Genomic DNA, 27,195 nt, shown 5'->3' with positions numbered 1-27,195 from the left:
TGCTTCAGTAAGAAGTTTGGTTTTGGTATCTCTAGTTCAGTTAAGTGGAGGAATATCCACAAGTTGATATGAGATCATGCGTGGGGTGGGAGGGAGAGATTGTTAAGAAGGAAGTGGAGATTTTTCATGCTCACACAGCTGTATTTTCAGAGGTGTTGACCTCTAACGCTCATTGAGCTTAATGCAGGAGATGCTCTGAAAAAAAATCAGCTAAACAGGGAGTTTTGTTTGTTTTGTTGTTTGTTTAAATATGCAGGTTTCTCTGAAAATTAAATGACAAAACCCCAAAACTGGGAACCCCGTTTCCAAATGCTGCTGCCTTGTTGTTTTATACATCTAAGTAAGTAATCACTGTATTCTGCCACCCTTATGTTGATTAATGTCTTACTTTGCAAGCTATCCCATTGATTTCAGTGGAATAAGGTACTACTAGTTGTGATACAACTGGCAAAATGTGGCCCTAAATAAATACATTTATGTCCCTAAGTGTTCATTTGTGCATCAAAATGTGGGATCTGGAAGTCTTATTATTGCATCCATGTTGTAAAGTCCAGCTCCGTGGGTTGCTATTAGCAGCATTTATTAAACCACGACACTTCAAATGGGACACTTCACTTCAGTTAGACTTCATATGGATCAACTGGAAAAGAAGATTCACAGATTGTAGAAATCCATAACAACATTTATTGTCTGATTTCATACTTTTACCTCTATAAAACTGATGGTTGCTACAGGCCTGGTCTTCAATAGGATGGCCTATCTTTAATGATTGTTGTAACACAGGGAAACTCTCCGATTCAACACCCTGGGAAAGGAGGAAATTTTTTTTTAACTACTACTATGCAGATCAAGTTACAACAGGAACCACCAACAGCAAGGAAACCAATTCTGTAAGAAGTGTGGGCAAAGTTTGTTATGATCAGCAACCATCATGAACCCTTTTGCCAATTAAATTTTAGCTGCTCCCTTGTACTAAAGATATACCGTCTGTTTGGTAAAGGCCCAAATTTAGGTTTTCTAAAGACAAAAAGGGGGAGGGGAGATGGGAATAGGTTAAAAATAAAAGTGAACAGAAATGTTTGCATGAATTTCAAAAGGATCAAGACCATTTCCCTACATGGGGACCCAAAACACAGAAGCATTGTACTGGTACAAACCAAAGTGAAATTGACTAGTCTAATCCTACTGACACGAGATGACGGATGAGTTATAATTTTGCTTTTAGTTGAATATTTGCCATTTATTTATATTATAAAAAACCTTTCAGTATTCTAGGGCATTATTTTAACTGGATAAGGTGGTGTGTTGATTTTAATTTATGATTTTACCTTGACAGTGGTCCCTCTATGATTTCTCAGTCGCTAAACTCTTCCAAATAGATCAAATAAAATCTCTCATCACTTTTGGCATGAGAGAATAAGCTCATAAAAGGAGTCTGAATTGTTCCTTTTGACTTGTCACCTGATCATAAAAGATTCCTTTTAAATAACATCAAGTTCTACTGTAACGGGAGCAAGCAATAAATAAATAAAAATGTATGTTTAATCCAACAGTTCCTTTGTGTCATAGAAAGAAAGGACAATTAAGTCATTGGACTATTACATCCGTCCCTAAGAAGAAAACACACTGGTGCCAGCTATCTTAACCAACAGGCATCACCTCATTTTCTGCAGGCTTTACATCAAAATGAGGAAAAAACAAGACACATACAAAAACAGGGTGAATTTCACCCTGATGCACAGGGAGAGCACAAGGCCCATGTGCCACTTAAGTCCTCAAAATAGGTCTTAAGTAGGGCCTCAGCCTTTTGCCCAGGGATGGGGAATAATGGAATAGCATCAATATAATCATATACATTTCCAGCCTTGAGTACTATGGTCCTCTGGAGATTTTGGTCTTGTCAATGATTCATACCAGTTTCCATTATATTCAGTATAGGTTTGTTTTTCCCTTGGGGACAAGTTCAGATTCAAACTCCCAAGATTGAATAAAAAATGACCAAAGTCCTCAAGTCTTATCCCATGTTTTTAATATATAAATCTAATTTATCATGAATAATCATCACCACGACCAATATGCAGAGATGGACTAGAGCCTAAAAATTTGGCTCTGGATTCCAATTTCTTAAAATTCAGAGGTGTTTGCATTTAAGTTCAGTTTGGTGCCCATCTTTAGGAACCCTCCAGGTAGTACTTTTTTTTATAGCTATTATACATTTGTGGGTGGCTAAAGTAATTCGATCTTGTAATGTCAAGCAACCTTGCATCATCCAGAAATATGTTGTCTGCTGTATCCCACCACTTACAATTTCAACAGCTGCTAGCTGAAATTTCTACACCAAGAGCCAGAAGGGGTTATTCTGTGTATAATTTTGGATGAACATTTTATTTTATGGACAAATTTTCACAATAATCCACAAAGACCTCAGTTTTAACCTGAATAGGTTGCTCCTTCCAGGAGGAAAGATTAAGTAATCTCCATACTATATTGGGGCTCTATCTAGTTGAAGGTCTTTCAAATAAGCCTTCTACAGTGTCCTAAAACTTGGAGGCAACTAAAGACTTAATAAGATCACACAGGTTTCAAACAAGCTAAATAAACACTCTTAAATCCATTAAACAGCCCCAAACAGGTCAGTTAAAACTTTAGATGTGGAGAGTTTGGTCTTATTTGCTTTAAAAAAGGTTTCCTACATAGTTAACAAACCCCCAAACAATTAACCAAGAAACAAAGCAGACTGCCAAAATTCTAAAATAGAGTTCTCATGGAGGATGACCATGGGAACCAATAACCTCGGTCTATAGTGTACACAGACTCATTCCCAGTACTTTAGTAGAATACAGAACCTTTCTGAAGCCTGAGAGATCGGAGGATAAGTTTCTCAAAATACACAGTTGAAAGGTGAAAACAACTTACAATCACAGCAATGTGTGGGTTGAGATGTTTGAGGGCAGCAGCTGATCCTGCTAGCAATCCACAGTGGCCTCCTGCAGGAAAAATCACTGCATCCAGCTTTGGCACTTGTTCATATATCTCCAATCCCATGGTACCCAGCCCTGACAGGTATATAGCACTGTCCTCCCTAGGGGAAAAGAAAAAAACAAGTCATTGCAGAGTTGAGACTTGTTAGCAGTTCACTATTGTAAAGCTATAGTTTATCAGGAAAACTGCATATGGAAATATATAGGGTTAGAATTTCCAGGAGGCATTGCAAGTACTTCCTGCTACTGATCAGATCCTCACATACATTGCAACTATAGATATTGCTGCAATGAACCTTAGCAATCCTGATACTTTCTAAAACAACATTACATTGAAAGGCAACATGGAGCAAAATAATCCCATGAGAAGAAACAGACGCAAGTTCAGCAGTTTCAGCCAGGTCAGCAAATGTTTCAAGATCTCTAAGCCACTTTACTGTATGCAATCCATCTGAGTGTGACAGGGCTGATGGACTTCATCCAGGTGAGTCAGGATTAAAGTGACAAGCAGTGCTTTGCTCGACGAATGAACTGAACTTTCTGCCCCTAGAAAGCCTATCCTGCTAGCTCTCAGGCTACTATAATTATGATCAGGTGAATTCTCTATTGGCATTGCTGGCAAGGAGAGGACTCCCTTTTCTGTTGCTATAACTTCCTTAAGCTGCATGAGTTCTAATATCCTCCGGTCAAAACTGTAAGCAGTAAGAAGGAATCTAAGGTAGGTATAGCGATCTCTTTTCACTTGAGTGTGATTTAGTGCTCACAATAGTGGGAATTTACAGGAAAGGGAAGCACTGTGTTTATGTAGTCATGTAGATACAGACCAGATCAGTGGAGCACAAAACTTTCCACAATCCAGGGCCAAAATCTGATACCTTAACACCCCTTGGAAGACCTTCATGAAGGATAAGAGGAGGATTTAGTCTGCCTAAGTATTCATTGGAAAAACACTTACAGCTACAGGCAGTTATATGAACATATTAAGAGTACACACAGCCAGCAAGGTACAACAAAAGATTGTTGTAACTTCAGAGGTGGCTGATTTAGAATCATTTTAATTAAGCCTGCAGAATGACAAATTAATAAAAAACTGTAAGACTTTTGAGTACTTGTGTGCGTTCTACATACTCGGACATCAATAAACCAAGCAGAGTTACTGTACCAGTGATCTCATTTTTTACACTCTACCAACATATTCATCCCTTAATTTTATCTCTAGTGCAAGGGGCTATATTTATTCGTTAATTATTTGTATCATAGACTCATAGACTTTAAGGTCAGAAGGGACCATTTTGATCATCTAGTCTGACCTCCTGCACAATGCAGGCCACAGAATCTCACCCATCCACTTCTATAACAAACCCCTAGCCTATGTCTGAGTTATTGAAGTCCCCAAATTGCGGTTTGAAGACCTCAAGCTGCAGAGAATCCTCCAGCAAGTGACCCGTGCCCCATGCTGCAGAGGAAGGCGAAAAACCTCCAGGGCCTCTGCCAATCTGCCCCAGAGGAAAATTCCTTCCCGACCCCAAATATGGCGATCAGCTAAACCCTGAGCATGTGGGCAAGACTCACCAGCCAGCACCCAGGAAAGAATTCTCTGTAGTAACTCAGATCCCAACCCATCTAACATCCCATAGTAACACCTAGAGGCCCCAACAGAGCTCAGGGCCCTAATGTGCTTGCTGCTTTACCTACACAGCAAAAGACAGTCCCCTGTCCTGAACAATTTACAATATTAATCGACAAGACATAGGGGTGGGCGGGGGGGAGGAATCAACATTATCCCAGTTTTACAGATGAGGCAGAGTGAGATTAACCAGCTTGCTCAATGTCACACGAAGTCTGTGGAGGAGCTGGGAACTGAACCCCAATCCAGATCCATAACCTGAAGACGATCCCTTCCCGTTTATATAGGATTGTTTTACAAGTAAAACAAGATAAAAATATCACCAGCGCTTTGAAATTCGACTGGGCTATTAGAACACTTTTTCCCCCAACCAAGAATTTTTTTTTTTAAAGTTACCCTTGCAATCTACATGTTGAAGTTCATGAGGGCTTGCAAAGGTGAATGTTGCTCTCGAAGATTCAATGTATATATAGAGCTGCTTTAAAAATGCAAAGCTGTATCAAATGCCAGACTGCCTTTCATATGGCATGATCGACATTCCTGTTAGCAGCTTGGACAGGCATTTTAGACAGTCACACATTCCGTGCTAACATTTAGAAAGGACTCCAATCCAAGCCTCCTACATTAAATGTTTAACACTTTCGTTTGTGGTGAAACTAATTCATTAGTGTTTTTTTTTTTTTACCTTTACATGATTAGATATAAAGGGGAATATGAGCAGCACTTTCACTTCCCTCTTTATACATAAACAGTAATTTAATAGAACATAAATCCCACATTTGTATTCTAAAATTAGCACTTGTAATGTAAAACTAGCTATTTGATGAGTGTCTATTTACTTCCAAAATGTAGGATTCAAATGCCCTGTTAGATGCCAGGGTTTGAAAACAGGCTCTCCACCTCAGGCATTCCATTATAATTTTTGCATGACATAGTTTTGTACATGTCCTTCAAAACTCCTGGGGCCAGATCCTCAGGGGTATTTAGGCTGCTCACTTATACGGATTTCCTTGCACAGACATAGCTCTAGAAATATTTAACCCTGTGTAGTACTAGAATCATAGAATCTCAGGGTTGGAAGGGACCTCAGGAGGTCTAGTCCAACCCCCTGCTCAAAGCAGGACCAATCCCCAGACAGATTTTTGCCCCAGATCCCTAAATGGCCCCTCACAACCCTGGGTTGAGCAGGCCAATGCACAAACCACTAAGCTATCCCAACCTCAGGAAGCATATCAGATCTCAAGTGACTTGAGGTCCCATCTGGTCAGTACTTGGATGTGGAGTTGTACAAGAAAACCCAGGACACTCAAGGAAGGAATATGTGCAATTCTTCCATCCTCCAATCCACAAATGAATCCATGCTTCAGCATTGTTCTGGAGTCACTGTGCTACTGTATGTGCTTTCTTTCAGGAGAAATGTAAAGCTGATGTCCTGAAGACTTGTGGCTATTAAAGATCCCTGCCACTAGTATGGCATTAATGTGGACATCATGACTGAATTCCAACTTGGGTAATTACATACTGCTACCTAGAATTTCACAGGCAGTTATGAAGTTTTGCTTCCCCACCTAAAGTCTCTCATGTTGGTTTTACTGACACAGAACAGCACTTCATTTGCACTCTGAAGGTGGAATAGTAGTGAGCTTGACACCAAAACTTCCAACTGAGAGAGTTAGTATTTGTCAACAAGGATCATAACTTAGAGGATGGTCAGATGGTATCCATAGCAGAGGAGGAAGGATAGTTTGTTGGTTATGTCACTGGATGGAGACTTTGGAGATCTGAGTACCTACATAACTGCCTGTCACAGCCACAGTTGTGACCGGTGTAGGCATTTGAACTAGAGTTCTCTTGGTTAAGTGGAAGGAGACTACTGGCAGGAGACCCCTCACCTCTGAGATTTACTTGATCCTAGTCTCCTAAGGTCCAGGTATGTTAGCCTCCTTGTCACACTTTTCATATTTTTTCAATAAAGTGTGTGGGTGATAGGGTATAGCTAGTGTGTGAGGAGTACATCCACATGAATGGTTTTTAATGGGATTGTAATTGCTATTTGGAAAGGCATTATTTTGATTTTTAACAGTTTGGGCTCAGAGCATCAGGCACTTCAAGTGGGTTACAAATCCAAAGTAGAAGAATCAAATCTTGAGCTTAGTGGTGGTGGTGGGGGGGGGGGGGTTTGAGGTTTTTATTTGGGGTATTTTTGCACAACCACCAACCAAAAAAACCCTTCCAAATGTTATAAAACACATAGATTACAAACCCCTGAAACAAATACTCCTGGTTCTCTGTACATTGCCTAACTGTTCAAAACACAAAGTTACTACACAGGAAATCATTTAGTCTATTATGTAAAACTGGGACAGATAGGGTTGAAACTCCTGACACACATGAGCTCAAGAGTATGAGAAGCAGGGATGTCTCCTGTGAGTGTCCATTATTCAGGAATGCTGTTCAAATCTACATCCAAAAGAGCATGAGTCAGACATCCCTTTAGGGCACGGCTCTGTGTTTTCTTTTTAGTTTTGGTGTCTGAGTGATGTTTCTATGTGGAATTAGGTTTTGATCACAGAGTAAGAGGTTTTTGATCACAGGTGCCTTTGCTTTATTATAGTTGAGTTTTGAATTAACCAAAGTGCTTAAAAGCCACCTGGTGGAAGCATGTATACATTGTAATTGATATTTACAGTAATCAATTATAATTGCAACTGCTATAAAAATTCTCACAAGCACAACCTGTTGACAGCAGAGATATTTCAACCTGGGAAGATGCTTGTCTCAAAGTTGCCAGATTTATAAACCAAGCTCAGACCATGATGTTAAAAAACAAACACACACACACACACACACACACACACACACACACACACACAAAACCATCAACCTTAGTTGTTATACATGATATGATGTTCCAATGAAACAAAAAAACCTTCTAATTGGTAAAAGTGGCATTCAGTCAAAACAGGTCAAAATTAGTGAGAACTGGAGGAAAATGGATGAGTGGGGATTTAACACCTAAGGCTGTGATTTTCAAAGGAACCTAAGGACATTTTAAATTCATTGTGGTTTGGGGCACTTAACTCCCTTAGAGTTCTTTGAAAGTTCTGACCTAAGACTTCCCGAGTTCATACACAGAACTCCTGCTGCTCTAATTAACTCCAGTCTACAGCGAGTGACGTATTGTCCACTGAAAAGCTAGGATTTTCAGTAAATCTGTTCCAAAAATCAAACTAGAGATGGATGAACCAATTAAGCAAGACTTAAGAACCCTCTCTGTTCTATTTTACCATGTTCATTCTAAAACAGTAACTCTTTACATTTTTTTGCATATATTCTCCCATTTTAAACCAACGTCCCCTAGATCTGGCCTTTCCAATGCCCTCAAACAGATAATCATGCCTAATTTTATAATAATCCTTAGCTAGTTTAATACTTCAGTCATGTCACCTCTTAATCACCTTTTCTCAAGGCAGAGTCCCAGTTTCATCAATCATTCCTCATATACAAGACTCTCCATTCCATTAATCTCTCCTTGCCTTACACTGTATGCTGTCCATCTTAACCACATTTTTCTTCAAGAAAGGGACCGAAATTGAACACTACTTCTTAAAATATCAGCACAGTATGCTTAGACTTATATAATATGCCCCTTGACACAAGCCAATATTTTATTAGCCTTCTACACTGGTGCACACTAGACTGAGAATTTAACAGATAGGTCTAGCAAGATATCTAGATCTTTTTCCTCTTCCATATTAACTAATTCAGTGCCATGTATATGGCACTTAGGTTTGTCTATCAAAACTCATCCCTTTGCTCTTAGGCACATTAGTTTTCATATTTCAGCTCTGACCTCATACACCCAACCAAGATCTTTCTGTAAAACAGATACATTCTTCTGACTTTTAATAATTCCCCCTCTTTCAGTATTACCTACATGTTATGGTCCCAAGTCGGGAAGTTTCTTCCTAATGCATGTCAGACAGTAGTTAGCAGGAGAGATTTTTTATATATAAAGAGAAGTGTCTCCACCCAAGCAATGATCCACGCTAACATGGCCACTGCTCTGCATCTACTTTCACATTACAGGGTACAAGACCTGGAGTTCTACCTGCACATGCTCATTAGGGCTGCAGCTCCTGCCTCAACCTGCTCCATAGGAAGCAGAGGGGTAAAGGGCATTTTTGTTAGTCATCTCCTGCCCAGATTTCATTGGTTGGCATCTATAGCCAACCTGTTGCTGTTCCTGTCTCATACTTGAAACTCTCTTCTTCTTTTGTCTGTTGTGGCATAAGTTTCTCCATGGAGTGTGCAATACAGGACCTGTTGCTGACTTGTTGCTAATAGCCCCTGCTGACTAGTTAACACATGGTTGTCTCTGGCATCTCCTTGGCCTGATACCCAAGTAACTAGTTGCTCCTTTTCCTGGAATGGATGGCAGGCTATGGTTGGAAGGCTTCTTTGCCTTGGCCTGTTGCTCCCTTGTTACTGCTCCCAGGCCACTAGCTGTTGTTCCCTGGTTACTCTGGTCCCTGGCCCCTATGTCCACAGACAGGTGGCTACAACATTGTCCAGCAGCTCTCTGGCCATAGATCTGAGTCTATAACCATGGGGAGGCTGACGGATCATACTCAGATGCATCCTATGGTTAGTGTCCTCCAGGCTATGACTCTATAGACAGAGGTGCAGCCTCGTGAGCTCTTGCAGCTTTCCAACTTGTAAGAGTGAAGCTTCTAGTGAGGAGCAGTGCAAAAAGTGGCCAAAAAGAGGAGTCACCTGGCCAGTCTGGGAGCTTTAACAGGTCTCAAATATGCAGAGAAACCACTTAGGTTTCCCACCATTTCTAAGGACTGCTCCCATGATGAAGGATTTGCAGGATGGTGCTTTAATAGGAACTGTTCCACCATTTTAATATTAAATGGTTAGATTTGCATGACCATATACATGCCGTCCATGTAAAATATTTCTACAAGGCAGAAGGAGGAAAATGGGGGGGGGACAGATAGCTCAGTGGTTTGAGCATTGGCCTGCTAAACCCAGCGTTGTGAGTTCAATCCTTGAGGGGGCCACTTAGGGATCTGGGGCAAAATCAGTACTTGGTTCTGCTAGTGAAGGCAGGGGGCTGGACTCAATGACCTTTCAAGGTCCCTTCCAGTTCTAGGAGATGGGTATATTTCCATTATTAAATTAAATAGGGGGTGAAACATCACTTCAAGTTTTGCTTTGAACCAGTACAAAAGCTCAATGTAAATTCCAACCAAAGCCACCAAATTTGCCTCATTTGGAGAGGAAACCATACAAGAATGCCAGTGATCATGGGCTCACCAGCAAAATAAAAAATATGTCAGTCCAGACTCTCAGGAAGTCTGTCCCAGGTTCATAGGAGACTCAGTGAAACTTTTGGTGAGCAAGGGTCAAGATTTACAGTTGTAAAAAATATGACACCAATGGGTTTTGCTGAGCTGAAGATTCTGAACAGTTATCTGATAAAATTTACTTACTCTTCGAGGTATAGATAGCCATTCTCTTGGGCCAGCCTCCTTGCATGGATCTGGGAATCCTTGGCAGTAGTGCCATAGGAGATCACCAAGGCACCATACTCACGGCACATTTTCACTCTGGCTGGTGAAGTGCTGGTAGACATGATGACAAATACTGGAATGTGGAGTTCTGAGGCATGGTATGCTACTGCCATGGAAAAGTTACTGTCAGAAGCCACTATCACACCCTTTTTCTGCTGCTCCTGCAAAACACATTTGCTTCTAGATCACACAGTATCACAGAAAATGGCAGCTTAGTCATATAAGCATGCAAAGATGATTTCAACTGTTCTGTGTTAGCCTTTTTTAAGTCTTCTTCCCCAGTGTTACATTATCAAGGTATGGCACAGATATACAGCATATGCACCTCCATGTGATCTAATGGCTTAAAACATAGGAATCAGGTACTTTTGAGTTTGAATCCCAGCTCCAACATTCCCTGGGCCCAATCCTTCTCCCATTGAAATCACAGCCAAACTCAGAGTGATTTTAATAGATACAAGATCAGGTCCCCATCTCTGCCCTAGGGAAAATTACTTGACCTTTCTGCCTCACTTTCCCTCTCTGTAACATAATAATGCAGAGTGGCTATAAAAATCAATACTTCTAAAGTGCCTTATCTAAGCTAAATATTATTTCTTCTACTGATAGGTAACACATCTTATACAAGAAGGGGGATAAAACCCGTATTCAAACTGCTGGAATTCTCTCCAAAACCATTCACTAATCCAGGTTCTTCTCTCAGAATCCACACACAATTTGGGATTTCAACTTTTTTTTGTCAGTCTAGTAGTATATAATATGCATCAGGATCAAACACCATGAATAAATTCTAAAATCTACATGCTACAAACTTTTCCTTCAATTATTCCCATAAGATGTCATTAAAAAAATCCTGTTGATTTGACAAAGATAGAAGTACAATGTTTTAATTCATTTATTCACAGGCATGTCTAGGCTGCTCAACCCAGCAGTATTTGAATACTTAAATGAGGAAATACAGCAAGCCAGGGAGGATTTACAGATAATAGGGTCACCTTTAATTTTACAGCATGAAGTTGCACATAGATTAAGCATATTTAATTTGTTGTTCTTTATAGGCTTGGATAATTTGTCATACCTGCTGTAGAGATGTTAGCAGGTAAAGCACACCTCGCTCCTTTACAGATCCTGTGTACTGAAGGAACTCTTTCTTTAGATAGATATCCATTCCATATTGCTTTGAAAGTCTAGAATACTAAAACACAGGAAAATGATTATGATGTTGCTGCGGTATTTTACATGCCTACATTCCAAGACAGTCTTTCACTTGTTTTACCACAGCACAATCATTAGTCAGTTCCAGCAAAATAGAAGTATTACATATTTCCATTAAGAAAGAATACATGATGGTCTGGTGTAATTTCCAAGATTCTCGGGAGTTATGTAGATCATGCCAAACAACTGTCCATAAAACATTTACACCGCACCATTATGTATCTGTATATGCCACATATTTTACAGCAAAAGATAATTCAGGTATTTTTAGAGTAATACTTATAACCTTCTTTTAAGTTCTATTTTTGACTTCCTTCCTTGTATGGAGCCACCTTACCTTAATACCACATGTGCATCATTTCTCACATGGATACGGATACCACATGCAAGTTTGCATTTTTTTAATATTACTTTATTATATACATCAGTAAATGAACAAAACCGTTTCACTTGCCACCAAAATGCAGTTCTCTGGTACGAATGTGACTGTTATATAAATAGCATACAACTTTATGAAACAGGCACTTGATTTCCACCGACTTAAGATGGGCGTAAGGACTATGGTTTGCAGGATCAGGCCCTAATTTAGGATAGTGAATGAAGAGGGGTTGTGTTATTTTAAATATACAGCTGGACGATATATATTAAATCTCTCTGTATGTACATATTGCAATGTGTCATACCATATTAATTATGACAACTGAACAGTTTTGATATTGTTGGACTTTTAAAGTGCAATGCATTTTATAGAAAGCAGAAATAGACCTATATTTTCCTAGAAGTTAATTCAGTTAAGCTATTTTCAGGTGCTTAACTAACTCAGGCTACATCTACACTATATGTTAGGGACATTTTAACTAGCAGGCCACCCTCTTCAAATTTCTCCTTACATTCTTCCATAAGGCCTAAGTATACTATAACTATTATACTCCTCATAGTAACAATAGCTGTCTATTCCCAGATCTGCCCCAACCTGCTGTATGCCTAGGTTTGCCAACCCTCCAGGTTAATTCCTGGAGACTCCAGAACAAAAGATTACATCATTCGATGAAACCTCCAGGAATATGTCCAGTCAGAACTGGCAACCCTATGTGCAGTGGGGCCCTGTTCTTAGCTAGGGCCTTCAGTTGCTACTGTAACACAACAGCATGCACATCAAGAACCAAAGCAATCCCACAAATTTATTGCTACATCCCTTTACATCTGCATGCACACCCACTTTCAAAGTTGGTATCTTAATGGAAGATGTTGCAATTGACTGGAGAGATGCTGAAGCATGTTATATTCTATCATTCACATCATATTACGCTTAAAAAGCCTCAACAATTTCCCTCAGGGCCTGAGGTAGAAAACATAGCTCTAATGACCTCTCTACAAGTGGTATCTTGGAGAAGACATTCATTGATGTATAACTTGATGGGTTTGCCTTTTTCAATTTGGCCCAGAAAATGTGTTTAAAACACATTGCAGGCAATTAGATGGCCCTTGGGATTGGTAATGAAATGCAGAACCTTTCACTTTTGTGTTGCTGGCTCCAGTCTATCCAATGCTAGCAATGATGAAGTGACTGCCACCTGAAGACTGGCAGATGAGTTGTAATGAGACCACTCCCCCTGCTCCCAAGTTCATGCACCAGTACACTTCCTTGTGCACAGGTATCCATGTCACGTGGAACACTATCACACACTGGCAGTGTCTGTGGAGAGGCAAAGGATGAGGGAAGACTCCAATTTACAGATGATCTCACTACGTAACAGCAGTCTCTTGATAGCCTAGTGAAGCTTGCACTACAGTCACTTTTGCTAAATCTGTCTGGTTCCTCACAGCTTCACACCCTTTTGGAGTCTGAGTAGGGTGACCATATTTCCGTAAGGAAAAATGGGATACCGCGTGGGGCTAGCCTGAGCCACTCACCTGAGCCCCCTCCCCATGCAGTGCTGGCCAGAGCTGCTTGTCCGGCACGGGGCTTGTGTCGCTGCTTGCCCAGCTCCTGCCTACCCCCACCTGAGCCCTGCCCCTGCCCCCGCAAGGGGTCAGCATCACTGCTTGCCAGAGCCCTGCCTACCCCCGGCCCAAGCCCACGCAGGCATCGCCACTCCCTCTCTCCTCCCCCCCCCGACACATTCCTCCACACCTCACTTTGATAGAAGTGGGCATTTGTCCCATTTGCTCTTGCCAACTGATCAAAAAGGGATGTATGGTCACGCTAAGTCTGAGCAGTAGCATTTTACACAGAAAATAAGAACAGCTGTACCGGGTCAGACCAAAGGTCCATCTAGTCCAGTATCCTGTCTACTGACAGTAGCCAATGCCAGGTGCCCCAGAGGGAGTGAACCTAACAGGCAATGATCAAGTAATCTCTCTCCTGCCATCCATCTCCATCCTCTGACAAACAGAGGCTAGGGACACCATTCCTTACCTGTCCTGGCTAATAGCCATTTATGGACTTAACCACCATGAATTTATCCAGTTCTCTTTTAAATGCTGTTATAGTCAGGGGCGGCTCTAGCAATTTTGCCGCCCCAAGCACGGCGGCACGCCGCGGGGGGCGCTCTGGCGGTCGCCGGTCCCGCGGCTCCGGTGGACCTCCTGCAGACATGCCTGCGGAGGGTCCGCTGGTCCCGCGGCTCCGGTGGAGCATCCGCAGGCACGCCTGCAGGAGGTCCACTGGAGCCGCCTGCCACCCTCCCGGCGACCGGCAGAGCACCCCCTGCGGCATGCCACCCCAAGCACGCGCTTGGCGTGCTGGGGCCTGGAGCCGACCCTGGTTATAGTCCTAGCCTTCACAACCTCCTAGCCTTCACAACCTCCTCCTGAGGAGTTCCACAAGTTGACTGTGCGCTGTGTGAAGAACAACTTCCTTTTATTTGTTTTAAACCTGCTGCCTATTAATTTCATTTGGTGACCCCTAGTTCTTGTATTATGGGAATAAGTAAATAACTTTTCCTTATCCACTTTCTCCACATCACTCATGATTTTATATACCTCTATCATATCCCCCCTTAGTCTCCTCTTTTCCAAGCTGAAGAGTCCTAGCCTCTTTAATCTTTCCTCATATGGGATCCTCTCCAAACCTCTAATCATTTTAGTTGCCCTTTTTCTGAACCTTTTCTAGTGCCAGTAGATCTTAAATGAAGTAAATGATTGTGTGAGGTGCATGGAAGTGAGGGCCCAGGCTATCAGTGTGCAAAGAGTCAGTGCAGCATTTCTGCTCCCCATATTTAAATAGAACTTGCCATTTAATATATTCTTCTACACTTTTACTTTATTAGTCACTGCTGCCTTTTTCATTCTTTTTTTTCTGTCCTACGCCCCATCAGATATGCTCATGTCTGGACTTTATAAAGAATGGTGCTTACATAAAACCTGTAGCTTGCCAGAACTTTTAAAGCATGTCTGTTCTGTAGATTCCTGTGACTTAAGATGTATTTTGGAGAGATTATATTAAGCAAAATAAATGTTAAAAGCCACAGAAATTTTTATAGATAGCCAAAATCAGAGAGGAAATGGTAAATTATTTACATGTTATGTATCCAGCACACAAAAAAAGTTCACTCAGTTCTGGTTTTCTTTCCTTAATGCAGTTTTAAATCTGACAATTAAATACCAACTCAAGTTGTTGAGCATAATGAAAAACGTACAGAATCCATACACCCAACTCACTGGTTCCAATACAGATGCTGATCTACTCTTCCTGGAATATTCACTGCACATAAACAAAAACTTGATGTGTCAGCACCAGTGTTCAGTTAGGCACAGAATCTAAGTGGCACAGTCAGGGAAAATGGAATGGAGCTCTCAACAGTACAGATAGGGAATATGATGCAAATCAACCAGTCTGCCTCTACCATACACCATTCCAGCTACTATGATCTACTCAGTAGTTTGTACCTCTGCAGAGATGACGTCTCCCTCAGGTCCATTGAGCCTATTCAGGGCCGTCCTTAGGATTTATGGGGCCCTATGCCAGAAGGCAGACTGGGCTCACAGCTCGGGGGGGAGGGGGAGGGGGAGGCAGCAAAGGATACCGAGCTGCCTGGACCACCTCACGGTGGCAGAGAGTCACAGCTCCCCGCAGAGACCCCCATACCCTCTCCCTCACGCAGAATGTGTGGCGCCCGCACATTCGGCTCTGTGAATATAGCCCCTGCCTAAGGAGACTGCAGCCTGTGCTGGGTGTGTGGGAGCCGACCTGCTCTTACCTGCTGTCATGGGCGGTGGGTGAAGCTGCTGCTTGGGGAGGCTAGCTCCCCAGCCCACCTCTTCTGCCTGTGGCTCTGCCCATACTCCACCCCTGCTCTGCCCCAGGCCCTGCCCCCACTCTGACCAGGCCCCACTGTTTCCCTCCTCTCTTTCCCTCCCACTCCCTGATCACCCCCTTCCAGTCAAAGCCCTGAACTCAAATCAAACAAATGACAATGGGGGGGGGGGGGAGAGAGAACCAAAACACCACTCTTCTGCAATTTCTTTCTAAAGAAAATGGAGCATGTTTTCCACTGAATGCCAGAAGGTGTAGACTGGACATGCAGAAGGTACCTTATTAAAACCACTAGATTTGGGAATTAAAAATGTCAGTCACAGGTTTTTTGATATACCCTGAAGTTTGTCCGAGATTTATTTGCAAAAACTTTGTAGTAAGGGCAAGTCAGCTGTCCTGCTGAATACAACATTAAACATATGGAATACATGATGCAGCTCTTCTCTGTTTTACATTTTCTTAATCAGTATTTCTAAGCTGATTTTATATTTTAAATGTACTCTTAAGCCTTCATAAAGTAATCATTCCAGATTACCACATATTTAACTCACTGAAACAAAGACATTTTAAATTAATCAGTCACAAAGGGTTAGTGTGTCATAACAATGTTCATCGCTTTTAGAAAAAGGGAACACCAATTTGCTTTGTGTGATCTCCATAACAATAGACGTTTATGAAATTTCACCAACTTTAAAAAAATATGTTTCCAAAACTTTTAGGCATAACAAAGGATTTTATATCTTACTAAGGTACTGATTTTGCTGGAGGGTTCTCTTAAAGCTAGTTCATCAAATGATCAGAAGTAAAGAAAGGGAAACTCGTTTGTCCAGCTATCTGGCAGAAAAGGGGTGTTGTCCCGTTAAGGGCTCTCTTCAACAGGGGAGGGGTGAAGGGAGAAAGGGATGGACAGAAAGGAAGGGAAGACTTTGGAAGCAAGTTTTTTGTACTATAGTAATTAAAATTAAAATGTGTATTTTAGATAAGGGTGGTCCTTTGAAGGATTTATTTAAAAACCCGTATGTCTGAAGATCCAAGCGTTTAAGGCTAAAGATGAATACTCAGATTGTGCATCTAAAAATGTATGCAAGGATTTTTTAGAGATGTGACTTTATCATCTTCAGCAACACACTAATGAAATATTTTTAAAGCAAATTTTAAACTAAGGTCCTGTAGACTAACTTGTTCTGAGTGAATATTACAGTCATGCACAATGGTTTTTTAAAGTAAATTCAGAGACTGACAGTATATACCTGGGGGTTGGCATATGCCTCTTAAATGGCTTTATTACCACTTGAATTGCTCTTTAATGGTTTAAATGTGGTGATAATAGTTCTAGCAGGTGGGAACGCTTTTTCATTTTTAAGTTACTAGATCCTCTCCAGAGGAAGACTCATCAGGCTGCAGCAGCTAGCTGTGGGAGCCTGCAGGAAGGCTCAGAACAGGGAAAAGAAGAGGTAGGAGGGTGGACACTAAGACCCGGGGTGCCCTAAATTTTCAGGTGCCCTATCCAGCTGTGTATGCCTAAGGACGGCCCTGAGCCTACTCCACTGCCCACTTGCATATAAAGTGTTAGGAAATCTTAGCTATGGGCATCACGCCACTGCTCTGTCTAAAACAGACTGACAAGACAGGGGACAATGGGAGACTCAGAGAAAGATGGTGGCTTAAAAAAAAGTCTCTGTTTTAAAAACAAATCTATTTTTCCTACTATCTTTCTCTTGAGGCAGTGTGGAATGGTTAGAGAGAAAAGTAAGGGGCTGGATTGTGTTCTCTCCTGTTATTTTAGTTGTTGGACAGTGGAAATAGTGAAGACAGACCTGATTCTTACTTTGTTGTGGCTTAAATATCTGAGGAAAAAATCCAACCAAGACAGAAAACACATGAAAAACAGATAGCTAGCAAACCTGAGCTATGCGTGCTTATTCAAGTTTACCTAGGTAGCAAGATATTTGGGCTCCTAAAGACCCAATATACACAACCCCATGGAAAAGGCATATGCATCTTGCGCTCCATACTTCCCCTGCTCGCTGCATGTTACTTACAGAATTTAACTCTGGATGTTTAGAATCACTTTTGTTTTACAGATCCCATGATGTTCAGTCCCCATTTGGATCGTCGTCTCCAACATAGTGCATGCTGGGTTATTACGCTGGAGCCATCACCTCAACCCCAGAACACTGACTTTTGCTCCAGCAATATAAAGCACTTATCTGACCCATTATAAAGGATGCAGCAAAGTTTTACATAATTTCCATTGGGATATTGGTTCTTAATAATTTTATTTTGTAAGTGGATTACACAGTCATCTGCCACCAAATTTAAATCTGAGGCCCTGCTGAAAAATGTCTGCCTGTTGTGAAGCGAAGGATTTTTATGCTGGAAGTGCTGCCATAGCTTTCAGTATAACACTGTTGAAAGGGATACAACAATACACAGTTTACTGCTACATAAGCAAGAAGATACAGTACTTGTGGCAAGTGTTTTTAACTGGGTGCATAATGCAATAGTATTCTTCATTCTACAGGTCACTGTAACCAATTGAGAATTTAGGATAGTGAAAAAACAGAAGAAAAAATGTAACATTGTTGGAAGGATTATTATCCTAGAGACGCATCTCATGCTATCAATGCACGTTCCCTGGTCATTTCTGACTAACTCCCATAAGACGAGAGAGATTCAGAGAACAAAGCATTGTAAATACCGTACCATGCAGGGGGTTTTCTGAACACCACTCTGGATTTTGAAAGCTGCAGCACTAATATCTTCAAATCGAATCAGCTTATTAGAGGTTGGCTGGCTGCTTCTACTGTTTGGCTGAGTGACTGGGTCAAGGGCATCCCTGAGCAATTCCTCATTACGGCTCACGATCTTCATTTCCCAAGTCTTCACGTCACCATTCAGGTAATCCTCCTCCCCAAAATCTTTCAGTCTCTCGGGGTTGATGGATGGTGGCCGCTGCCCAACATGGCCATTTCTAATCGGCCCCTCCTTACAGCAACGACGTTCACAAGGTGTTGGGGCATCTTGTTTTTTCACTTTCCGGTCACTCCTAAGGAAGAATGAAATAATCTTGTTATAAAGCAATGACAGTCTGGATGATTAAAAGATTGACACCTACTGTTTAAGAAGGACACCACGACTCATCTTCTCTTTCACTTGCATGCCGCAGACAGATAAATTAAGTTATTAATGGACCATCATGTTCCATGTGCATAGTGAGCTCACGCAGCTAGCCAGCTGGCACAGTGGCAGCAGATAACTGGGCACATGAACAAACCAAGGAATTATCATTCCCTTGCTAATAAGGATGTACCTGTGCACCATATGGAGCTAGATTTTCATGAGTGCTCAGCACCAATAGCTCTAATTTGTTCAAAGGTTGCTGAAAACTCTGGCCCTATGTTCACAGAACTACTGAAGTCTGGAAAAAGACAAAATGTCTGACACAGCACTCCCTTAAAGCTAATAATAGCAGTAGCAGGTGTGATTATATCATATGCATCAGGAGGCTGCTTCTCTGCTCTTAGATGCTTGTAAAGTACGCTGTTAGCAGCCATTACCTGGCATGTGATGGGGATGGGCTGACTGCAACAAGGGCTAATAATTATATCCTACCATGAAGATAAAGGACGATGGTTCCTAAGCCCCAATTTAAAACATTCTGTACCTGGATAACACACTTGAAAAGTGGGGAGAAATAAAGGAATTCATCCTTTGGGGCCTATCGGTGGGTGCGGGGGAGAAAGGATGACAACTTAAAAAATGCTAACACCATACATAGGCATAGGTTGTGCCAGTGGCTCTCCAGTCTCTTATTAGTTTTTCTAAGAGATATGCACATAATGCACAAGTGTAGTTACCTGAATTCATTCATGCCTTACTTATTTTTTAAAAAATAAGTAAATTAGCAAGTCATCAAATCAGTCTGACAAGCAGTTAACCAAGCCACCAAACAACCTATGCCCATGTGTAGAGCCAAATTCAGCATTCATTTTCACCAGTAATACCCACTGATTTCAAAGGGTTTCATGGGCAGAATCTGACTTAGTCCCAGGATAGGAACTATACTTTATTACTAATGTTAAAATAAAACCCTCACTTAAAAATGAGGGAGAAAAAGTATACATTTAAAAAAATATATATATTAGTTGCCTAGGTACCAGTGATCATGATCTCATTACATTTATTTTCTGCAAAGAGAATATGGCATCAATCAGTAATAGGGCCATTTTTCCAAAACTTAAAGCAATTGTCAGCATAACTGACCAAGAACAAAATTTAAAAAGTGGGAAGTTTTAACAAAAATTAATGAATGTCCAAAACCCCCACAATTCTGCGACATATAAAAACGAGGTTATACTGGGCAAAAAGTTATCCTAGTTAAAAGATGTGGAAATGGCAATAAAATGAAGAATTTCTATATAAAGTGGGGAATTAAACCGCAATGAATAAGTGAAAAATATAGGCAACTGATAAGGGAAGCCAAAAGAATAAGTGAAATATCGGTGGCCAATAGGTTTAAGATAATAAAGATGCATGTTTTAAACATTAGGAGAATAAACCCAAACTTAGGTCAGGTATAGGTCCACTGCTAGATACAGATGGTATAACTGTAAATAATAATGTAGAAAAGGCAGAAATGTTTAATAAATATTTCTGTTCTGCATTTGGAACAAAGCAGAAGGCTATATCCATCCTATATGATGCTGAGGATGGAATAGAAAGGAAGCTGTGAAGCAGCATCTGCTAAAATTAAACATTTTCAAATCAACCGGCCTGGATAACTTACACCCAAGAGTTTAAAGGATTTAGCAGAGCTCTTAACCACTAATATTAATGTGTAACAAGCCTTGAAAAACCAAATTCCAAAGGATTGCCAACACAGTTTCAACACATCAGTCCCAGGTACAATAATGCAATGGTTAATTTGAGACCATCAACAAAGACTCGGAGGCTAAAATTAAAATTAATGACTGTTGGCATGGTGTCATGGAAGGTAGATCAGATGATGACAAAAATATTTGCGGGTAAAGTTTACAGTTAAAGATTGGTGGGGAAGTAAATAATAAGAGGACAGGTTACTGTTGTAAAGTAATCTGAACTGCCTGGTTAAATGGTCACAATCCAACAAAATGCTTTTTAATACAACCAAATGCAAGGTAATACAGCTGGGAGCACAGAATGCAAAACTATGCCTATAGCGACTTAGGGGGGTCATTGTAGATAATCGCCTCAGCATGAGCTCTCAGTGCAATGCTGTGGCAAAAATGGCCAAATATAAACAGTGGTATATCAAGTCGAAAGTGATCTCACTTCAGTACACAGCATTGGGAAGACTGATGCTCAACTACATCATCCACTTCTGAAGTCTGCTCATCAAGAAGGATGTGGAAATACTAGAAAGAGTTCAAGGGAGGACCCCAAACATTATTCAGAGGCTAGACAAAATGTGAGGCTTAAGGAGCTCAATCTAAAAGTTTATCAAAAGAAGGTTGAGAGGTGACTCGATCACTATGTATACATATTTATCCTCTCTTCTTGGAATTTTTTTTTTAAGTGGAATAAGACTTGCATTCCAAATCATCATCCTTACAAGTTATTCGTTGGAGATTATAATGTGTAGCCCTGTGCATGAATTCTCATGTACTGAAGTCTCTCTGAACAGATAAAGGCCAAACTTCCAAAAACTCTTGGAATTTAGGAAGTGACTTATAGAGGGAAAGAGACATAAAACAGAACAGCACAATTGGAAAGATAGGGGATAACTCCCTTTCTCATACTTCTTGCTCATACTTCTGTGGTTAAAAAAAAACAACCTAATAAAAGCCAAATTTTGTACTATAATAGCTCAGTGTCACTCTAATACAAAACATTTGCCAGATTTTTTTAATATATATTTTCAATATGAGATTTTAGCATCCTTGCCAACTATCTATCTATGAGCTGTGGTTATTTTCTATGGTCCTGGAAGATTCCCAAGTGATTTAGGAGGCCATTCATCCATGGAGATAGTGACTGGAATGGCACTCTAATTTTAGATTTTTGATCACCATGGTGCTGCCCATTCCAATCACTTTCAACAAGACCTTTATGGCGCATTTAGAAGGAAATGTTCCCTGGACAAATCCTCGCTTTTCCAGAGCTGCAAACCCCTGTGCTGAAGAACTTCCATCAATGCTCCTACATGGACTCCTGAAGCATGTCAGAGGCTTTCCTTCCCAATACATTCTTGTTTCTTCCATTACGTGTCTTGGAAGAGGAATGTTTAGGGCAGCTAAGAAAAGGTTTGTGTTATTTTGGATGCAGTCCTGTATTAGCCTCATCAATTGTTTTGCAAATGTATCCTTATAAGAGTATTTTTGTGAGAGAGAAGGAGAGAAGACTATTTCCCACAAAAACTTTCCTGTCTCTTCAAAATTCCTCATTAGAAAAAAGCAACATTATTCCATCACTATTCTAAGCAAGATTAGATAAAACCTCTGTGTCTTGAACAAGGTCTGTATTCCCAGGCTTCTAATTTAGCTGGGTTGAAGTTTGTGTTTTAAAAGATTCTTCTCAGGAACACATCTGAAAATTGCCACACTCTCAGAGCACAGACTGTGGTTTTAAATTAAACTCTTTCATCCATTAGCCTATAGCTAATGGATTTCTACAGTTAAGTTATTTTGGAGTTGGGAGTTAGTTCTCCTGCATGGTGTCTAGCACAACACATTAGACCAAAATGGCTCCTACAGGAGTTGTTACAACATATTGCAAAATTCCATGACCTAAATAGGCCTAATGCAATCACGCTCTAGCAGACTAACATCTCAGTTCAGTAGTTCATTGACCGGCAAACAAAACATTTTCTATAACCCAGTAGACCATAACTACTCTAAAGGACAAGAACACACATGCTCATAACTTCCCTAAATGCATAGTTGCCTAGTTCAGAAATTAGTAGAAACATATCAGGTTTCTTACATGGTTGATGGGTAAAAAGGATAAGTTATTAGGTAGATACAGAAATAGGGATTTTATTTTCAGTTCAAAAGGACTGATTGATTTGTAAGAAAGATACAGATACTAGACACACTCCTGTTTTTCTATTGCTATTAAAAAAAAACCACCCCAAAACTCTATTAATTAGCTTAGACTGATGTAGATCTGAGGCTTTGACGTGATACTCCCATCATGCATTCAAGCCATCAAATGTTTTTCTCTACAAGAGGCCAAAATGGCAGACTGGGGGTTTTGGCCTTATTCCTGGGTTTCCTTGTTTTGGCCCAGGAAAGGGGTGAAGAGAGGTGGAAGGGGAATAAATCAGACTCTTAGACTTCATCTAGTCTACAGTTTTGAGGGCTACAGGAACACGGGGCCAAATTGCCTCCTGGCATAACTCCATTAACTTCAGCAATTACTCCAGCTTACTTTGTCCTTGTGAGAACTCCCACTGCTACTATGTTACCAGTGGGAAATTCTTGCTAAAGAGGTTAGCAGCCACATCACCAAGGATACAGCTTCAGGTTATTGTAAGTGCTGATTGTCTCATATGATTTTATCTGTCTCATCAGACAATTAAATTTTTCCCTATAAAACCCATCTGGATGTGCCATCTACCTACGGAGAGCTCATGATCTGTAGAAGTCAACAGTCAATTTGAAAGTTTGCAAATCCACCAACAGGTAACTAATTGCCATGCCAGGTCACCTGCATTTATCTTCCTGAAGGCAGTTTGGTTACTTTGCTTAACTTGCTTCTTCATGTGTTTTTTTTAGCAGGGAGATTACAGTTAATGCATGTATAAAAACATGCGAACAACAGTCTGGGCAATGAAAAGTAGAAGCATGACTTGTCATGCACCGTAACAATAAGTGGTACAGTATTTAGTGATCAGATCTAGAGCTTAGCAAATAATTGATTTTTCACTTCAGTTGCCCAGCCAGAAAACCAATAAAATAAAATAAAAATAGTGGTTTGTGTTGAACTGAAACTGAACGGTTGTTTTTCCTCGACAAAACACAAAACTGAAAAAAAAAATTTCAGGTCAAATGCAACATTTCAAATGTCAATTAAAAATGGTTTAAAAATCAAATGTAAATTTTAAGTGACATTTCAAAATGAAATATTAGTTCAAGTCAACATTTAGTTTCAAAAATGTCATTTTGAATTAACATTTCATTTTGAACACATCTAGAAAAAAAGTCAACATTTTCGTAACAAAAACAGTTGTGACTTTTCCAAAATTTTTGTTTTCAAGGTTTTTTTGGCCAGACTATTCCAAATTCAGGTTAAAATCTCAAATAGTTTCAGTGCCTTGCAAAAATGTGTCTCTCAGTGAATTTGTTATTATTTGGGGGAGGAGGGAATGTGCCCAGCTCATAAATATATTCCTCACACAATATAAATCATAGCTATTTCCAAATGAATCAGCTGTGCTTTTCAATAGATTCTTCTAGAAAAGCTCAGTGAATGAGCTTCTTTATTTCTATGTGACTTTCCAGCACACACATTAAACAAATATCCAGCTATCAAAGTTTTATTGCATGCATATAATTCATGCCATTTCACCTTCAGTGTGGTTAGTAAAAACAACCATGCAAACATGGCTTATAAACCTACTTTTCTGTGAACAGTTGCTCAGCATAGCTGGGGGGGGGGGGGGGAGAGGAGGAAGGGGGGAAGAAAGAAAAAAATCCATATGAAGACATTCCAAAGAGAATGAAGGAACTGTAGGAAATTATTTACTTATACAGACAGTCTTACCTAATGCAGTCTCAATGCAGCGGCATGGTCATTGGTTTTGAAATATGCTCTTAAAATGATAAAAAGCTTGGAATAAGTTTTGTCTTTTGGTTTGTCTGCTTTCAAAACTCTCAGCATTGTAAATTAAGTGAAGTAGCATTTGGGGAAAAAAATTCTGCACACTTTATTTGAACCACAAAATTGCCTTTTTTGTTTCAAGGAGGAAAGAAATACACACTTATAGTTATCTTGCAGTAGCTCGTCAACTGGCTAAACTCCACACTCAGATCCAACATAACTGCTAAGTGAAACCAATGGGCATTGGACACATATCAGAGGACAAAATCTGATCCATTTGTCAGTCTTTCCATCTACTGCAAAATGAGTATTTATGGGCAGAGATGACAGAAATGTGGACATCCATACAAGAAGTCACTATACTGCTTATATTAGCCGTAAGATGATACAGGAATGTAGCAATGGCTGGATGTTAAAATACCAGAGGCCTCACAGCCTTCCCGCCCACCCCCCAAAATCTTCAGTTTAAAAGATAAAATGTTTAGGATAGCTTGAGAACATTCTAACTGGACATTTGTAATTTTGATCCATACTGATACAGCCAATTTCACTAACTCTTCACATTGGGCTTTAAAATAGGTTGTACTACTTCTGGGAACACTCACTTAGTAAAGAACTGCTATAGTAAGAATAGGTATACTATCCTGATGCTACATTGATTGGTCAAATTCAAGACCAAAATGCAAATTTAGGAAATTTTAAGATGATGACCTTATATAGCAAACCTCCCACTCCTAGAAGAAATAATTTGTATTTTGCTGTTCAAACAAGCAAATCTTGTGAATTCTGACAGCTGGTACTAATGAGTAAATAGTAATTAATTGCACAAGATTTTGTGATGCCAGGGGCCAGTCAAAGCCAAGTACTACTTATTAAAAGATAGAAGGGTACCTGTTGCTCTTGTAAATAGATTTTACTTACTTGTGTAAGTACTGTTTAAACAAAGATGATTGCAACGTTTTCCAAAGAGCGTTACTCAAATCAGCATGCTCAATAAATCCCCATGACATCAGAAGCTGGAAAGGTTTAAATGACTTGCACACCCTGTCCCTTTGAAAATTTAATAGGCTGACAATCTAGTGGAAAGTGATTAAAATGACTGGCTATTTCAGCCATTTTTAATACTACGGTGTGGTTTGTGTGTGTGTGTGTGTGTGTGTGTGTGTGTGTGTGTGTGTGTGTGTGTGAGTGAAATACGGTATTTGGTTATCTAGTTTCATATAAGATATTATGGACCCTAGTACAGTTTAAGAAAAATTGGTTTATCCATATCTAAGATTATACTTCATTTATCTGTTCTTATGTGGTCATTAGACTACTGGAAAACATGCTGACTTATTTAGAGATTACAACTCCCCATAGCAAAAATTCTGGTGAACTATGATTGTATGATAAGTAAAAGATTATTCGGTGGAAATAGTTGCAGTATAGATAATGTAACTGTGACCACATTAACAAGCCTTTATTTATACAGACTGTCACAGAACATTTCCTGCCTAAGTATATTGAATTATCAACAGTATGGAAACAATACTGGAAAGGTGATATATTTTATTTCATTTATAAGACAACGGGTCAAATTCTGACTTTGGTTACACTAAGGGGACCAGTCTGATTTTATTGTGTTTCACTAGTATAATTAAAAGAAAGGATTTGATTCAATGGGCCAAATTCAGCCTTGTGGAAGTGAGTGAAACTCAACTGATGTTAATAGAATTGCACCTGCTTGTGTGAGCCAAATTAGATTCACTGGACAAGGTTTTCCTAACTTAGGCACCTAACTTCAGGCACTTGAGTCAATGGGAGTGGAGGTGCTTACTTTAGATACCCAAGTTATGCATGTTTTGGGCAGTGAATCGAATGTGGCCCCCCAGATAAGCAGGTGCAATTCCATGGGTAACAACCATTGCACAATGCTAGACAAAAGGCCATTCTTCCCCATAAGTGCAATGACTAAATATTTAGTCTCCTTGTGTGTACAAAAGATGGTGTTATGCAAGTGTTGTTCGTAAACTACAAGAGATCCCTCCAAGTCCATTAAAAACTATCAAGCTTTCCATATTATAGAGTCCCTGCTTCACCAACTACCACTCAGCCATGCAGAAACTCCTGAACATGCTAGAGGACACAACCACACCAGCCCTGCCTAATTTCTGACCACCAAACCAGACAAACACACACTGTCCTGCTCTAGAACACTGTAGAATGTAGCCAACTGACAGGATCTGAGAACTATGAATTACCCTGGTTACACTTGATTGCTCCTTCCCAGAGAGGGGTTTCCTTTCATGAAGGAGACTCATTTATATGAGTTTGTGTATTGCTCTTGAATATTTACAAGAGAGGTCACCGTTAGGAGTCAGAATGTTAATTTTCTTAGCTGTAGCAGTCAGAAGAGCCAAGATTGCAGCTGTTTGAGGTACTGGAATTGCTATCACTTTTCTCTGTTTCCACAGGAAGTCTACTTGGGCATGCCTTGGAGCCCAGCCCTATATGGTAGGCTGTTTGCTTGCTATATATCTTTTTGAGTAGCAAGCCCAGAGGGCATTGGAGTCCAACTGCCTTTGTTGGGTTTAGATAACCTCAAAACAAGTGAGGCCTTTCTCAGAATGGGGTCTGTTTGTTTGCTTAAGCAAAGGAGCCTCTCATGGTTTGTGATGATGGCTGGATTTCAGGTCCCCAGAATTATACAAGGTTGCCTTGTGGAGACAAAATGGCCTCAACTGATCA

General features: G+C 40.3%; 1 protein-coding gene across 4 annotated transcripts in view; it reads right to left on the bottom strand.

The window, feature by feature from the left end:
* Positions 1-27,195, bottom strand: part of LOC123374075 (putative threonine dehydratase) — a 114,650-nt gene that overhangs the window by 22,008 nt on the left and 65,447 nt on the right. For 2 of the 4 annotated variants that reach the window (XM_045023525.1, XM_045023526.1), the window contains exons 2-6: positions 18,370-18,712; positions 11,269-11,385; positions 10,110-10,351; positions 2,917-3,082; positions 709-805 (exon numbers count right to left, since the gene is read on the bottom strand). In XM_045023525.1, coding sequence (XP_044879460.1) covers positions 709-805; positions 2,917-3,082; positions 10,110-10,351; positions 11,269-11,385; positions 18,370-18,537 — 790 coding nt within the window. In that variant the 5' untranslated portion in view covers positions 18,538-18,712. Of the gene's footprint in view, positions 1-708; positions 806-2,916; positions 3,083-10,109; positions 10,352-11,268; positions 11,386-18,369; positions 18,713-18,976; positions 19,029-27,195 lie in introns of those variants that run through there. The other 2 variants (XM_045023524.1, XM_045023527.1) reach the window with 2 other exon arrangements.

This window comes from Mauremys mutica, chromosome 7, assembly GCF_020497125.1.
Source record: "Mauremys mutica isolate MM-2020 ecotype Southern chromosome 7, ASM2049712v1, whole genome shotgun sequence".
NCBI classification, from domain to species: Eukaryota; Metazoa; Chordata; order Testudines; family Geoemydidae; genus Mauremys; species Mauremys mutica.
This window is presented reverse-complemented; position numbering and strand designations above follow the sequence as displayed.